Genomic DNA, 13,160 nt, shown 5'->3' on the forward strand with positions numbered 1-13,160 from the left:
ACATAAAACAAATGTTTTCAAATGTTTAATAAACTTTTTCATGCCCTACCAGAAACTGCACTAATGCAGCTAAAAACATTTTTTGAAGTGAAGTAGATAAATATTTGAAAGTAGAAAAAAAGTAAAAGCAATAGGCTGAAAAATGGACCGAGAATAGGTCTTTAAGTGCTATCACAAGTGCGGTGGTTAAATGATACCTTTTGAGCTATAAAATAGTTTTTTTGTGATCCTGTTGCAAAGTATGCCACATTAGTTACAGGGCCATTTGTTTTGTACAAAAAAATTAAATGATGTACTTGGTCTGCAGTAGCAGTCGACGGGTGTTTTCCCGAATGGAGGTCTGTAACTAGTGCCGTTCCGCAGGGATCGGTACTGGGACCTCTGCGGTTTGTAATATATATAAATGACTTGGAAGAAAATGTAGCTGGTCTGATTAGCAAGTTTGCGGATGATACAAAAATTGCAGGAGTTGCGGATAGTGATGAAGATTCTCAGAGAATACAGCAGGAAATAGATAGGCTGCAACACTGGGCGGAGAAATGGCAAATGGAATTTAACATGGACAAATGCGAGGTGCTGCATTTGGGTAGATCCAATTCAGGTGGGAGTTATAAAATAAATGGCAGAACCATCAGGAGCATAGACACACAGAGATTTGGGCGTGCAGGTCCACAGTTCCTTAAAAGTGGCAGCACAGGTGGAAATGGTGGAAAGCATAAGGCATGCTTGCCTTCATCAGCCTGGGTATCGAGTATAAAAGCTCGCAAATTGTGTTACAGTTATATAGAACGTTTGCCACAGTTGGAATACTGTTTCCAATTCTGGTCACCACACAATCAGAAGGACGTGGAGGCTTTGGAGAGAGTATAGGAAAGGTTTACCAGGATAATGCTTAGTATGGAGGGTATTAGCTATGAGGAGAGATTGAATAAAGTGGGATGGTTCTCCCTAGAGAGATGGAGACTGAGGGGCGACCTGATAGAAGTTTATAAAATTATGAGGGGTATAGGTAGGGTGAACAGTTAGAGGCTTTTTCCCAGGGCGGAAATGACGATTACAAGGGGGCACAAGTTCAAGGTGAGGGGGATAGGTTCAGTGGAGATGTGGAGGACGTTATTTTACACACAGGGTGGTGGTGGCCTGGAATACACTGCCAAGTCAGGTGGTTGAGGCTGATACATTAGTGACCTTTAAGACTTATCTGGATAGACACATGAACAGACGGGGTATAGAAGGATATAGGAGGTTGGTCTCGATGGGACACGTGATTGGTGCATGTTTGGAGGGCCGAAGGGCCTGTTCCTGTGCTGTACTGTTCTTTGTTCAACCCTTGCATCAGACATCCTTTGGGGTTGACTATACTAAATTATGGGTAATGCATTCTGGCCTTCAGAAACTCATTTGAGAAAGTCTTAAATTAATTTTATACAACGCCCATGCAACTGTCCAAGAAAGGTGACATTTACCTCATTAGTTTGGACAGAATTTAAGTCCAGATTATGATGTGTAACTTGCTATTGGTGTTCCATATCTTAATTAGGCAAGTGGAACTGTTGAGCTGTCAAAGGGTGTGCGCTCCAAAACATTTAATGTGTTCTAAATGGGGAAGCTGTCTTGGGAAACCAGTAAGTATGGGAAGATTGTGGACTGAATGGCCTTGGGTACGTTACCACGTGATTATTGTGAACTTAGTAAAAGAAAATGCTTGTTATAAAAAGATGCAGGAATTGCTTATCTAAAGCACGGTTGGGCAGCACGGTAGCACAAGTGATCAGCACTGTGGCTTCACAGCTCCAGGGTCCCAAGTTCGATTCCCTGCTGGGTCACGTTCTGTGCGGAGTCTGCACGTTCTCCCCGTGTCTGCATGGGTTTCCTCCGGGTGCTCCGGTTTCCTCCCACAGTCCAAAGACGTGCAGGTTAGGTGGATTGGCCATGATAAATTGCCCTTAGTGACCAAAAACGGTTAGGAGTGGTTATTGGGTTACGCGGATAGGGTGGAAGTGAGGGTTTAAGTGGGTCGGTGCAGACTCGATGGGCCGAATGGCGTCTTTCTGCACTGTATGTTCTATGTAAACTTCCAATGACTTGAAGTAATTTTCTAATTTTTGTATTTGCATCAACTTGAGCATTTTTAAGGTCCTAAAACAAATATCATCTGTGCTAGCTAATTGTAATTTGGCTGACATTAGTTAAACGTTAGCTCACAAAACATATTATACCCGATCTTCTGCAGAATGGCAATCTGGATTGCCAATCCACTCATAGATTTTTACCTTGAAATCCAAGCAATCTTTTCTCACGCAACCTTTTGACTCAGGCGGAGAAAGAACTGTGTAGTACAATGCGTTCCTGAGGCCATTAGTCGAGGGCTAGAAATCCGGAGGTGTGGAAGGTACGCCTCTTTTTTTCCCTCTATGGCTTTAGCTGCACTAAAGCGAGCAAATTGAAAGACCCAAAAGGTTTCATGCCAGGAAGAAGGTAGGTTTGTAAGGTAAGTGGGTAGGATTGGGGAGGGGCGGGCGAGTGGTCAGTAGAAAGGTGAGGTGGTTAGGGGACGGATGGACAGTAGGGGGGTGGTGTTGAATATTTGGGGATGGTTGGGTGGTTGTAGTGGGGTGGTCAGTTGGGGGGGGGGGATATCTGATCATCGGAGAGTCCTGTTTTGGGGGGGGGGGCGATTACAAGGGGGCACAATAATAAAGCAAGAGTTGGAAGTGGGCAGCACGGTAGCATAGTGGTTAGCACAGTTGCTTCAGTGTCGCAGGATCGATTCCCGGCTTGGGTCACTGTCTGTGCGGAGTCTGCACGTTCTCCCCGTGTCTGCGTGGGTTTCCTCCGGGTGCCCCGGTTTCCTCCCACAGTCCAAAGATGTGCAGGTAAGGTGGATTGGCAATGCTAAATTGCCCTTAGTGTCCAAAAAAAGGTTGGGTGGGATTACTGGGTTATGGGGATAGAGTGATGGTGTGGACTTGGGTAGGGTGCTCTTTCCAAGGGCTGGTGCAGACTCGATAGGTCGAATGGCCTCCTTCTGCCCTGTAAATTCTATGACTATAAGTGATTTTAATTCTTCCAGCTTTTCCTGAAGAACTATTACTGTAAGACAGGCCGAACCATCCCAAGTTTGCAATATCAAATCGTACTTTCGGGTGGTTTCAATTGCAATGAAATTGCGCAATGGAAGGTTTAGCTTCCCGGACAATCTAAATATGTGTGTGGAGAGTCCAGCGCATCTTTAGGGTAGAATGTCCTGGAAGCTTGAAAGTTACATGGCTTCTCTCCAAAGAGAAATTAAGTGATTGAGGAATCAATATTTGTATTGTTTTACTCAATTGGTTTTATTTTCTGAAAAACCAACCTCTTTTGGATATATTTGTTGGTATATTTCCCTAGTTATTTGCAAGTCCTCATTGGATTTCAGGTTCGCTCGAGTTGCTTCCTTGATGTCTTCAGGCTTGGATGCTCACTGAACTTTTTAGTCTTGAATGCAGTGATTCATGAGTTTAGAGAGTAGAAGTGGCATGCCTCTATGAAGCTTGGAAAAATGGAACTAAATTGCAAATTACATATATTTTTTAAAAACTGAAAGGGAGAAGTTATTTCATCAACTTTTCTTTTCCTTCTAAGTTTGCATTAATTATTGCTGAATATTTTACTCCAATTTGATTGCCAGTGAATTTCAAAAGTTGTTTAGATCAAAAATGTTTACCATGATAATACTAATACTTGATGTTAATCTTGATAACTCTCCATGTTAAAAAGATTGGGTGTCGGGTGTTCTCATCTGGCTCTTAAAATTTGCTTCTTTAAATTCCTTTGCTACTAAATTACAAAAAATTATTATGGAATGCGACCATTGTCAAACCTTACTCGTGCAATTATTTTGAATGGAGCATTCACACTTGTTACACCAGCTAAGAATATTTGTTGCAGAATGCATTTGTGTTACAATAGTATCATTCCAAAATCTGTCCAATGGTACAATGACCTAATATTCTAGCTTAAAATATGAATAAAACATCTAAATGCCAACAAATGCAATTTTCAAAATTCCTCCAATTAAACATTCAGAAGACCAAAACCATTTGCTGGAATTTTCGGACAATTCACGCCAGTGAAATCTTCTGGTCCCACTGTGGCTCATCCTTGCCACGGATGTGCATTCAAAGGGCAACTGCGGGACCAGAATATCCCACTGACTGCCAATAGTGGGCCGCCTCCACGGGCATGAAACTTACAGCGGGTTGTACGGTAAATCCAGCTGATTGTCTTTGGCTCCATAGGCTTATGGTGTTGTAATCGTGATTTTACCGGACAAAGGCCTGGACTACTGGTCCAGATGTGATTTCAAGTCCCACCTTGGCAATTTCAGAATTTGAATTTAGTTTCAAAGAATGGAATTCTGTCAGATCGCTTTAGATATCAAACTGGTTCACTGTTGTATTTTAGGGAAGGAAACCTACCATCCTGCATGATCTGTCCTTGATATAACTCCAGACCAACATAATTGATTCTTAACTACCCTCTAAAGCGGCAGTTGTACAAGGGTAACTCAGAAGGGCAGTATGTGTTTAGCCAGTGATGGCCACATCTCAAGAATATATTAAGAAAGGGAAAACTCCATTGTATAAAACTAGCTGTCTCCCTCTCAAACCTTTTTATATTCCACTACATTGACCTCAAGTGAGACTAGTACCATGCAACATAGCATTATGTACATTAAATTGTTTAGTAGTCTTCCTATATTGATATAGCTAAGCGATTGGTTTCAGTTCACCCTCCTACCATTCACAGAATGGTATTGGTACAGAAGAAGGCTATTCGGCCCATTGTGTCTGCTGGCTCGCCAAAGGAGCAATCTACCTAGTGCCATTCCCCAGCCTTCTGCCCATAGCCCTGCACATTAATTATTTTCAGATAATACTTCAATTCCTTCTCAAAAGCATTAATTGAACCATACTCTCAGGCAATGCATTCCAGATCCCAACCACTCGCTGCGTGAAAAAGCTTTTCTTCATGTCTTCGTTGCTTATTTTGCCAATTGCCTTAAGTTTGTGTCCTCTTATAGTTTAGTTTTCCCTATCTACACTTTCTAGACGCCTCATGATTTTGTAAATCTCTATCACATCTCCTCTCAAATTTCTCTTCTCCAAAACAGTCCCAACCTCACCAATCTGTTAATGTAATTGAAGTTCCTCTTCCTTGGAGCCATTTTTGTTAAACTTTTCTGCACTCTCTCTCATGTGGTCACATCTTTCCTAAAGTGTGGTACCCCAGACTAAGCGTAGTACTAGTTGAGGTTGAACCAATATTTTGTACAAGTTTAACATAACCTCTTTGTTTTGTACTACATATGTCCGTATTGATAAACCTTAGGATGCTGTATGCTTTATTAACCACTCTCTTGAACTGTCCTGCCATCTTCCATGGCTTACACACATGCACCCTGGTATCTCTGCTCCTGTGAATCATTTCACACTTATCTGCATTAAATTTCATTTATCATGTTTCTACCTATTCTACCAACCTGTCTGTACTTTTGAAGTAAACACTATCCTCTTTACCGTCCACAGTGCTTCCAAGTTTTGTATCATCCACAAGTGTTGAAATTGTTCCCTGTACACCAATATCTAGTCATTAATATATATCAGGAAGAACAAGAATCTTAACACTGACCATATAAGATTCATACGATGACCAACCGTAATACTGTGGATGAGATGTATATTATAATAAAACATGAACATTTTATTATTCTGTAATTTTGGCACATATTCATTGTCACAATTTAAGATTATGCTACATTTGGTTTATCTTTGACCCGAGGAATTCCAACCTTAGTACTTCTCATTTATTGAACCGTAAAGGTAATCTCTAAACTATGCAGAATTTTGAAAGGATGGGGATGTCAGTGTGTGTGGTTCAGATTATATTAATTATTTGTGAATGCAGTTTATTGGGGAGGGAGTTTGAGAATATATTAAAATATTTGTTTCAAAAGTTGTAAAGAAAGAGATTTGACATGTGCTGGAGGTGAGGGTGCCTCTGAAATTTGTAGAAATATATTACTCTCGATTTTCTTAAAAACTTTTTGATATACGAATGACCTCAATTAACCTCAACTGAAATGAGAACTTCCCCCACAAATTGTTGCTGGATGATGAAGCATTGTTTTTTGTTTTTTATTGTATTAGATATATATGGCAGTATATGTACCCAATTGTGTCTTGGAATTTACCATACACTCAACATTTCATTTAACAGTAAAGTAAATATTGCACTGCATGATCCGTGTTTTTTATCCTTTTCCTTTCTTTCTTCCAGGATGTATTACTATCTGAATTCAAATAATATTAAGAACAAAAATAGGAAATATTTTAATCCCTGGTAATGTTTTGGTAGTCAAATCTACAGAGCAAAGCCAAATTGAAAATACCAAGTCAGAAAGGTCTCGGATCGAAGATTAATTCTGTCTGTGTAGCTGAGTAGATTTGTTTTTAAATTATGATTGTGATATTTTTGGTACAAATCTACCCATAATTTCTCCATAGACTAGTGCAATCAGTGGGCCATTTCCAGAGCAAGCAGACTGAAAGGTAAGAATATAATGCTTAGTTCATCTTACCCCTTCCCAGTCTATATGGGTTTGAGAAGCCCAGATTGTACTTCTATAATAATTCCTGTCTCTTGTGTATAAATCCTAGCTAAAATGAATTCTACTAAATTGAGAATTTTCAAATCTGCATTTTGTAGGGTACATGCACATTCTTGTAAGAATTCAACATTAATAAGCCAATAAGGAACACATTTTATAAGTATATAGTATTTTTATACTTAACTGCAGAGTGGAATTAGAAATAGCAAAATGCTAGCCATTCTAATATATGATACACTGCTGCAATTGACAAGTCGGCACATTGAATTTACTTGTATTTTTCGTGCAGTCAATGTTTCATTGGTTCCATTTGCAAAATTGGTTTGCCTGTAGTTATTGCTGTATAGTTTGTCCCCATTCTGTAAATGCCAGACAGCTTCTTAGAAATAATTTGAACTGACTTTTTGTGAAATACAGTAGTGGTTATTTACCCATGACTCTGGAATACTTTAGTATGTTGCTAATATTTGCAGTATAGCTGTATATTTAGGTTAGGAATACAAACTGTTTTCAAACCATTTCAAAAGCATTGTTGCCAAGTTTGATGTTTTCTTTGTTCTCATTGTGATGGAAAGCCAGAATGATTACTCTGAACTGGAAGTAAAAAATAAATGTTATAATGCAGTTTTTGTGGCGCCCTTAATATTCTTGAACTGTTCCTTTAGAACTCTGTGTATGCATCAAATAAGTTCAGTATTTTTACAGCAGTTTTTAAACTTTTGACTTATTTAAGTTTTAATTTGTTAGCACATAAGTGGACCACTGCAAGTTTCCCTCAAAGAAAAAAAATGTTTTGCAATGGAATCAAACAGACCAAAAATTATCCCTGTTTTGATGCCTTGTTTTCACTGAGTAAGTTGATAAGTCATTATAGCAATGGAATGCTGCACTTTACTCAATCTCCATGGCTCAGGAAAGTGAATTGTACTTCTGGTCAGGGTTAGTGCATTTGAAAATTAAGTGATGCTACACCATCAGATAACCTGCAACACTCCAACTGCATTCATATCTCGAGTAGCAACTTGGAGGAAATAGAATTGGGGAGAAGAAAAATGCTCTTCACTGGTCCTAAGAATATGATGGTCTACTGCATTTATTGTGTTCTTATGTTTGTGTTTATACACCGAGGTGAGCACATATGAGATGAGATGTCTGTTTGAAAAGGATGCTCAAAATGTAATTTTAAGCTATGGCACAAGCTCTCATGACATAGATTCATTTAGAATCATAGACTTGATACTGCATGCATGGAAGCCACTCAGTTCTTCATAGTAATGCCGGCTGTTTGTTAGAACTGATCCCACAACCTTGCTCCTTACAGGCCCTGCAATATTTTCATAAGTATTTATCCATTTCCATGATAAAAGTGCCAATTGAATCAATTTCTTTACACTTTTAGACAGTGCATTCCAGAGGACAAATTGATTTATAAAGAAGTTTTCTCATGTCATCTCTGGTTATTTTGCCAATCAGCTTAAATCTATGCCCTCTAGCTTCTGAATCTTCTGCCACAGGAAACACCTTTATCAAAATCTCCTTTTATTCTTTTCTGCATTTTCTCTTAGGCCTTTACATTCCTATATAGTGTAGTACCCAGAATTGGACACAATGCACTGAGGACCCGGGTTCGAATCCCGGCCCTGGGTCACTGTCTGTGTGGAGTTTGCACATTCTCTCCATGTCTGCGTAGGTTTCACCCCCACAACCCAAAGATGTGCAGGTTAGGTGGATTGGCCACACTAAATTGCCCCTTAATTGGAAAAAAAATAATTGGGTACTCTAAATTTATTTTAAAAAAGAATTGGACACATTACTCCAGCTGAGGCCTAATCTGTGTTTTATAGAAGTTCAGCATCAATTTATTGTTTCAAACTACGAGACCTATATAATAAATTGAATACGCTTGGCTTACTCTGTTACCTTATTTCAGCTATAGGATAGCTCAAGTGGTATTTTATATTATTGTATGAAAACTTCTACAATGTGGATCAATGTCTAGCTGCTCCATAGTATGATGGATTTCCATCTCAACATCCTTGGATGCTAAGGACGCCAAAATGATTTTCCCTTGCTATTTGTTTTTCCATGTGACATTCATTCATTTTTTATTTTGTTAACATTTTCAGTCACTAAGATACTTTAGAATCTAAAGCCAAACAAAAAACACCCATGTTGGAATTGGTAGTTGTCTGGAATTTTGTGATATGAAAGAGAGATTTCTTCATGTCCTGTATGTGTTCTTTTTCTTTTATGAAATGGAGTTTCAGGGTTTTAACCAGCCATAGTGAAGGAATGGCGATATAATTCTTGGAGAGGGTTGGTATATGGCTTGCTAGGCAACTTCCAGGTAGTGATGTTCCCATGCACCTTTTGCCCATGTCCTCTAGGTGGTAGAGATCGCAAGTTTGGAAGGTGCTGTTGAAGATGCCTTGGCGAGTTGCTGCACCTTGTATATGGAGTACACTTCTGCAACTGTGTCAGTAGTGGAGAGTGCTCTACCTAACATCTGACTTGTGTCTTGTAAATGACGGATGGATTTTTGCCATTAAATATCATTGGGAGAAGTTAGTTTTTATTTGAATTGGGAACAAATAAGGCCTGTGATACCTGCTACCATTCTGACAAAGGTACAATTACTGTTGTTACTTGTCACTTATCAGTCCAAGCCTGAATTTGTCCAGGTCTTGCTGCATACGAATACAAACTGCTTCAGATCTGAGGAGTCACCAATGAGCATCCCATTCCTGAGCTTATAATGAGGGAAACCATTGATGAAACATCTCAAAGTGGTTGGTCCTAAGACACTAATCTGAGGAACTCTTGCAGCAAAGTCCTGGGGCGCGATTCTCTGAAATGGAGACAAAACGCGATTGTGCCGATCTGGCCGCTTCCATGAATCGCGGGAGGGCGTCGGACCGGCATCGCGGGAAAATTTGCCGACCCAGGCGATTCTCTGAAACGGCGCGGGAGCAGAGAATCGCGCCCCTGGAGTTTCGGTGAATGGCCTCCAATAGCAGCACTGTCTTCATTTGTGCTACGTATGACTGCAACCAGTGGAGTGTTTTCCCCTATTTCCCGTTGACTCCCTTTGATGCCAGACTCAGTCAAATGCTGGTTTGATGTCAAGGGCAGTCATTCTCACCTCCCCTCTGGAATTCAATTATATTGCCCAGATTTGGACCAAGGCTGTAATGAGCTCAGGAGCCCAGTGACCCAGTGCAACCCAAACTGAGAGTCCGTGTGCAGGTTATTGCTGTGTAAGTGCCGTTTAATGGTACTGTCATTTAAATCTTCCATCACTTTGCTGATGATGGAGAGTAGACTGATGGGTCAGTAATTAGAAGATTGGATTTATTCCCGCTTTTTGTAGAGAGGAAGGTAATTGCTGAATACCTGGGTAGTTTTCCATATTGCCAGGTCGATGCAAGTGTTGTAGCTGCACCAGAAACAGCTTGGCTAGTTCCAACTGGATGTGACAGAGCTGCAGAGCTTTGATCTGATCCATTGGTTGTGGTTTCGCATAGCTTTGTCTATTGCTTGCTACTTCCGTTTAGCATGCATGTCATCCTATGTTGTAGCTTCATCAAGTTTGCACCCCAGTTTTAGGTATACCTGATGCTGTCATGACATGTTGGCCTGCAGTTCTCATTGAACCAAGGTTAATCCCTTAGCTTGATGATAATGGTAGAGTGAGGGATATGCGAAACCATGAGGTTACAGATTATCGTTGAATACAATTCTGCTGATGCTAATAGATGCTCAGTTTTGGGCTTCTAGATCTGTTCTGAATCTATCCTATTTAACATGCTGGTAGTGCCACACAATAGACAGTATCTTCATTGTGAAGATGGGACTATTTTTATAGAGACTGCAGTGGTCTCTTCAACCAATACCGTCATAGAGGGATGCATTGTCAATGAAACGTGGGACAGGTAGATTGGTGAAGATGAGGCCAAATATATTTTTCTCTCTCATTGGTTCTCTCGCCAACTTCCATAGGCCCAGTCTGGCAAATATGTCCTTCAGGACTCTGCCAGCTTGGTCAGTGATGGTGCTACCGTGCTATACCTGGTGGTGGATATTGAAGTCCCCCCACACAGAGTGCATTTTGTGCCCTTACTATCCTCTGTGCTTCTCCATGTGTTCAACATGGAGGAGTTCTGATGCATCAACTGAGGGAGGTAGGTGGTAATCTGCAACAGTTTTGTACCTTGCCCAAGTTTGATCTGATGCCATGAGACTTCATGTGGTCCAGAGTCAATGTTGGAGACTCACATGGAAAACTCCTCCTAACTATAGCAGTGTGCTGAAATGAGTTCTGGACTGACGGGACATAACCAGGCTGGTAATGGAGGGTTCTGATACCTTGGCTGTGTAAGATATGATTCTATGAGTAGGATTATGTCAGGCTGTTGCTTGACTAGTTTGTGGAACAGTTCTTCCAATTTTGGCACAAGTCCCCAGATGTTAGTAAGGAGGACTTTGTAGGATCAATCAAGCACTTAATGATTCTTAAAACAACTCAAACATCTTACAGAATTATCCTACAGAAATAATCTAAGTTGTGACTGATGAAATGAGTGGCTATAACTCACAAATGTGGTAATTAATCACTGCTCATATCTTTTGAGAAATAATATTGTATATTTGATGCATATGTCATTTGAGAAAATAAAATTCATTTGTCTTCTAAAAGTAGCACATGTTATATTGGTGGATCATGGCATTATCAGCATTTTTGCCACTTTTGCTTACAAAACTTGAGTAATTATTTATTACACCAGCAATAAATAAACAAAATAAATTTCTGTTCATTGATTTAATATGTTGAATGTCTGGGTACCATGGAAACAAAATCTGCATGACTCACCTACCTATTTCCCCTTCAGCTCAATTATGGATGATATTTGTAATGTTTCATGGATGTAGAGTGTTTCAAATTGACAGCATAATGAAAGTTTCGCAATTCTGGATTTCTACTCATCAGTGAATTTAACAATCAGCTAGGACACAGTATTTAATATGCTTTTATCTTCACTTTGCAGATCCCCATTTCAAATATTGGTCCTGATGTTGTAACATTTACCATTGAGACGTGGCATGTTTTAAAATAATTTAATTAATTCTTGCTCTCTCTCTCTCCCTCCTCCGCCCTCACAAGGATATTGTCTGCTTTCATGTGCATCTGATCACTACCCTTTATAGTCCTGCTGCTGGACAAGCATCAGATTGTGGATGAGCAAGACAAAGTAATCTATTCAGCCTGATCAGAAACTATATGTAGTTGCTTACTCAGTGCAACCTGAGGGTATATAACCTCTGTGCACCTTGGCCCTGAGCTTTATTACAAACTCTGAATCAAATCCATCGCCCAACACATTGTCTTTCTCCAACCCTACCTATCTACCATAAGTGCTAGCTGAACCCTGCATGTATATCTTTGTCACCTCTCAACACATTTTCCATGCTCGTCTTTACAGAACTCCCAAGCTCCACCTTCCATTTAAAAAGTAAATTAATTTAAATGTTTCTGTTCATGTCCTACGCTCAACTGTTCCACTAATCTTTGTTGATCTCAAATCTCTCAAACACATTGGTTCTAGTATCTTTATCCCTGACTTCATGTCCTCCCATTCCTTGTTTGGCTGCTCCTGTTTTTTACCACTACCTGCACTCCAATGACCTTGCTTTTACTCTATCAGTTGCTGTGTGTTTTCCCTCTCCCTGTAGACAGAGCCTACAATAAACGTGCCTCCTGAAGTTACCTAAATTTGTTAATTTTGCTATGTTTGTCCCCCATCTTCAAAAGCCTCCTTAAAATCCCAATCTGCATCTATACTTCAGATATACTCCTAACAACCCCCTCCTTCTGCTAACAATTGATATCTACTTGTGAAGAGCATTGTGTGATATTTACTAAATAAAAGGCATAAAATAAATGTGAGCTGCAGCTATATCACAACTGGGATACTGCAAAGGAGCTACTACAAATCTGCCCAGATTATAATGAGAAATGTCAGGCAAGATTGCTGGTACTGATCAGTAACCAGCTGGCCCTGCTTAAACAACATGTTGGGAATAGAACTGGATGTGGCTAATGTTTCCCATAATCAAACAACCTCGTGGTTCCAACTGTAAAACACGCAAATAAACAATGTTAATTTAAGTTAGGTACCGGAGGAAATGGTGCTGTCAAGAGAAATACAAGAAAATTGAAGCCGGCCAGAGGCTAGTTTAAATAGGAAGGTAGAACAGTCGGTTTGGAGTAAGGATGTAAATATGCAAATCATTTTTTTAAAAAAGAAGATAATTGGGACAAACTACTGTTGAATGGAGCATTATTGTCTCTGTGAAATAGCGACCCAGGTTTTTTAAAAGTGTGCATAATGAATGATTTATTTTAGACTTGCCTAACTTATTTTATTGCAATCCCTGAATTCAACATTGCACATGCAGCTGGTTATGTCATTTGCACTTCTGCTTGATAATTACACCAAACTTCCGTCAA

At 39.8% G+C, this 13,160-nt stretch overlaps 1 protein-coding gene across 2 annotated transcripts in view; it reads left to right on the forward strand.

The window, feature by feature from the left end:
• sufu (suppressor of fused homolog (Drosophila)) overlaps window positions 1–13,160 on the forward strand; it is a 174,358-nt gene that overhangs the window by 113,028 nt on the left and 48,170 nt on the right. The window contains exon 9 of one of the 2 annotated variants that reach the window (XM_072479577.1): window positions 6,549–6,593. The exons of the other annotated variant lie outside the window; for it this stretch is intronic. Coding sequence (XP_072335678.1) covers window positions 6,549–6,593 — 45 coding nt within the window. The remainder of the gene's footprint in view (window positions 1–6,548; window positions 6,594–13,160) is intronic. 2 annotated transcript variants of the gene reach the window in all.

This window comes from Scyliorhinus torazame, chromosome 16, assembly GCF_047496885.1.
Source record: "Scyliorhinus torazame isolate Kashiwa2021f chromosome 16, sScyTor2.1, whole genome shotgun sequence".
In the NCBI taxonomy this organism is placed as follows: Eukaryota; Metazoa; Chordata; class Chondrichthyes; order Carcharhiniformes; family Scyliorhinidae; genus Scyliorhinus; species Scyliorhinus torazame.